This window comes from Populus nigra, chromosome 10 (genome assembly GCF_951802175.1).
Source record: "Populus nigra chromosome 10, ddPopNigr1.1, whole genome shotgun sequence".
Taxonomy (NCBI): domain Eukaryota; kingdom Viridiplantae; phylum Streptophyta; class Magnoliopsida; order Malpighiales; family Salicaceae; genus Populus; species Populus nigra.
This window is the reverse complement of record NC_084861.1, coordinates 8,596,754-8,601,341: the sequence shown is the minus strand read 5'-3', so window position 1 is coordinate 8,601,341 and position 4,588 is coordinate 8,596,754. Positions and strand designations below refer to the sequence as shown.

General features: G+C 34.6%; 1 protein-coding gene across 1 annotated transcript; it reads left to right on the top strand.

Annotated features, from left to right (window-relative positions):
* The first annotated feature begins 2,260 nt into the window (after nt 1–2,260).
* Nucleotides 2,261–4,353, top strand: LOC133704162 (adenylate isopentenyltransferase-like). The gene has a single exon (XM_062128926.1). It carries the CDS (start codon nt 2,633–2,635, stop codon nt 3,719–3,721), a length of 1,089 nt encoding a protein of 362 aa, XP_061984910.1. The 5' UTR covers nt 2,261–2,632; the 3' UTR covers nt 3,722–4,353.
* Nucleotides 4,354–4,588: the final 235 nt, after the last annotated feature.

Genomic DNA, 4,588 nt, shown 5'->3' with positions numbered 1-4,588 from the left:
TTTTATCGACCAAATGATTATAATTTTAAATCTCATAAATTTTTTTATTTGATAAAATTAAATATGAAATAATGTAAGTTTGTATAAATTTAAAGTTCAAATTTTTTTTATTTATTTTAAAAATCTCACTTAACAACTTAATTTTTTATAAAAAAAATTAAATTTTCAGATTTACAGGGCTAATTTCATGGAGTTTTTGTCTAAACCAAATACAATCCATTCCATAGTAGAAGATCAGCTGATAGACTATTGTTTCGGGGAGTCAAGCACTTTGGTAAAAGTCCTATCGCAGAGATTAATATCGTCGAAGATTTTTATTTCATTTTTCCCGGCGTCAAAATTGGCCACTGAATTCTCTCCGTCTGAGGCGCTCTTTGCATGTGTAGCTGTACGGTAGATTTTTCTAAAGATTTTTTTTTTTATTACTGATAAGATTATTGTTGTTGTTAATATTAATTTGAATAAGTAATTGTGAAAATGGTTGAATGCGAGATTTCATGTTACTTCAGGTATCACATAAACCGCATTGATTATTTTGTAGCAAAAAGTTTCCCGACCTCCCTTAATCATTGGTGCCGCTATTTCCTTCTGTCTCGATCGAGTCCTCGTCTAGTTTTTGCAGAGTTCCATAAATGGGAAGATAGGTTTTCTTTTTTTTAATTCACTTAGAGTTCGTGTCTTATATATTTTGATTACTTCTTATGAATCTTGAAATTAATAATCAGATAAGTTTTTAATAATCATTAATATTAGCAATATCATGATTCAAACCTGAAATTATATAAAAAAATAAAATTTTTAATCCTAAACTTTTATCAGTATCATGTGAAAGTCAATTATGACCATAAAAAGAGGAAGTATAAATTAATGATGTTTATATATATATATATATATATATATATATATATATATATATATATATATAAAATGGCAAAAACGAATAATTTGTTCTTATTAATGCGCGATTGGTGAGGGAATCTATTAATTGTGAATTTGTTTTTATTAATCACGCATCTGATTGGGCTATTTATTCAGTGGCAAAGAAAGTCTTGGATCACAGGATAATTCGTGGCAGCGATTTTGTATCCTTGGATATATGCTGCAGAATTGAAGGCTTATAAGGAGCTTCACCTATTACTTATAAGGACCTGTACTTATAACTTTTTATATTTCAGAAAAAAGAAACTTTTTTTAAAAAATGTAAATACAAAGCAACATTAAGCAATATTTAATAAATGATCCAAAATGTACTAAAATTTAAATCGAAGGAGCCATATCTATCGCTCCTTCCAATATCCACCACCTCACCAATTCCCCCCAAGTTCTCCATCCTATTCTCAGCCATAACAACCATAAAATGTGAATAAGTAATTGTGAAAATAAAAAAATATTATTTTAATATATTTTTAAATAAAAAATAATTTAAAAAGAAATTATTGATATATTTTTATATACATGAATATATTTGAAAGTATAATTGCGGTTATTTTTTTAAATATTTTTTACTCAGAAATATATTAAAATAATATTTTTGTTATTTTTTAAAAATTATTTTTGATATCGGTGCATTAAAATGATTTAAAAACACTAAAAAAATATTAATTTAAAAAAAATTTAACTTTTTTTAAAATGTTTTTGAAACACAAAAACAAACAAATCTTTTAAAATATAACTTTTAATAACAATATCGGTCCGTTTTGTATCCATAATCTATTTTTATATTAAATAAAAATATATTTTATTATTTTAATTTTTATTATAATTTCTTTCGAAGGTTAGATGTTGATTTTACCTTCAGAATCTATTTTTATGGATGGACTCTACAAAGTATAGCTAAGGATCCACACCAGTTTAAAATCTAACACAATTAAAGGTCTGGATCGCAAATTTGCTAAGCAAAGCAGTTTAAAGACGTATTTATAGTTTTTTTTTTTTTTATAAAATGACAAAGACTATAAGTTGGAGACTTCATCGTCGAGGAACTAAGGGTTTTTGTTTGAGTTTATTTTTAAAATCTCTGTTTTTTTTTTAAAAATAATGTTAAGTATATAATCTTTTATTTATGGGATACACATAGAAGATAGTAAAATCAGAACAATTTTAAAAACGTATTCTCCGTAAACTCTAAACTCATATAAAAAAAAAAAAGAAGCAGAGGAAGAAGAAGAAGAAGCAGCAGCAAGCGGACACGTAACAGGTAACTATATTCGGTATATATTGGTTATAGCTGAAGCATTTCCCCAAGTGATCCGAAGCTGAAGAAAGGAGCGAGAGACCCCTCCTTCCCACACAGCTTTTAGACATGCTAGCGACTGGACAAACTATTTTCACAACCTCAAAACAACTTCTTGCTTAGTACTAGTAATATTTTACAACAACTACTAGCTAAATATATATCAAATTAACAATTCCTTCCTTTCTTGTTTCAACACAAAATCTCAGTCCGAAATATCCTGCTGTGTACATAAACAAACTCTCTCTCTCTCTCTAAAGCGTCTTCATGTTCCGTATTTGTCTGCGGAGCTCATAGCTTACCACAGCTCACCTCAGCAAAACACATATACAGGGAGCCAGCTGTCTCTGTTTCTCTCCCTGTCTTACACTCTTACTCTGTTTTTTTTTTTCGTTGCCTATGAAAATTCCCTTCCCAAAGAGTACCAATCAACCTCTTTACACTGCCCTTAAAACCCAACCACTTCACCCCATTAACATTTCTATACCCTTCAATAAGCCACGCCCACCACCAATAGCAGTCCGTATGGACACGGACTCCTCTAGTACCACCTCCACCGCCGTCTTCCGCCATAAAAAAGACAAGATTCTCGTAATAATGGGAGCGACTGGGTGTGGCAAAACAAGGGTATCTATTGATCTAGCTACACGCTTCCAATCCGAAATCATCAACTCCGACAAAATGCAAGTCTACGAAGGTCTTGACATCACCACCAACAAAATCACCATTCAAGACCGTCTTGGTGTTCCTCACCATTTACTCGGTGAGTTCGACCCGGATGATGGTGAGTTGACTCCCTCTGAGTATCGGTTAGCTGGTGGATTGGCTATCTCAGGTATTGTTTCAAGGCAAAATCTTCCTATTGTGGTTGGTGGGTCCAACTCCCTTATTCACGCTTTGGTTGTTGACCGGTTTAATCCCGAGTTAAACGTTTTTGATGGGTGTAACCCAGTTTCAACCCAGTTAAGATATAACTGTTGTTTTTTGTGGGTGGATGTGTCATTACCTGTTTTGTGCGATTACTTGTGTAAGCGAGTCGACGAAATGCTCGACTCCGGGATGCTCGATGAGCTGTCAGAGTATTATGGCTCAGTTGATGCAGCGAGTCAAATCGGGTTGAGGAAAGCGATTGGGGTGCCTGAGTTTGATCGGTATTTCAAAAAGTACCCACCTGGGTCTGGGTGTGGCAGAGGTATTGGTGTGGAATGGGATCGGGTACGGAGGGCAGTATACGAGGTCTGCGTGAGGGAGATAAAGGAGAACACGTGTCAGCTTGCGAAAAGGCAGATCGGCAAGATCTTGAGATTAAAAGGGGCAGGGTGGGACCTAAAAAGAGTTGATGCGACTGAGAGCTTTAGGGAGGTGATGAAGGTGACGTCAGATGATCATATCAAGAAAAGAAAGAAGAAGAGGTGGATGGAGGTTTGGGGGAGAGATGTGATGGAGCCAAGCATGAAAATTGTGAAACGCTTCTTGGAGGAGGAGTAGGAGTAGGTTTTACAGTCAGTCAGCCAGTCAATCCATCAATCAATCAATCCAGCTTTTTTCCCGCTACCGTTCTGGTTTTCCAAATAATTATTATTATTTTGAGAAATGCTAACATGAAGCTGCGATTGTGCAATTCTTGGGTTCGATATTTCGAATCGGCGCTTGCCTGACTAGTTCATGCAATCGTGGGTGGTGATCATGTTCGATGAGCATGGTGAAGCTTGCATAATCACATCCACCAGTGCAATCTTTCGCGGTTTTATGTCGGATGACAAACATGGTGAAGATTGCGTAATCACATCCATCGCGGCTGCGCATATTTTCTTCTCTTTCGGTTTGGGTCTTAAATGATGGAGAGTTTTGGGTTACATATTGGGGGTTCACAAATGGGGTTCCAGAATTTGCAATGAGCAACCAGTTTTGCAGCATCAGGATGTTCCTGGCTTGGGTACTGTATTGGGGGCATCTTTACTCTTTTCCCCCCCTTCTTTTCCTTTCCTGCCTTGGAAGGGTCCATTTAAAGTCAATATAAACATACGGAAAAAATCGTGAATTTTGGAGAAATAAAAACTTATTCTGGAATGTTGTTTTTAGCAATTATTCTTAACTGGTAATAGAAGCTTGTTTTAGTGGTTGCAGAGTCCTAATTCACAACTGGGCATTGTAAGCAAATTGAAGTGGAGAGTCTTCTTGCACATATTCGTTGTGGAGAATTGGTTGCAAGAAGCTTACACAATGGAACAAAAAATACCTTTTTGCTTAAAATTTTTATTTTGATGGGTAGCCCAGCACGCTTCTCAAAACTCTTGTTCCCAAATACAACTAACATTGATCTTTTTTGTTTTCCTGCTTAAGTTTCATATGTTT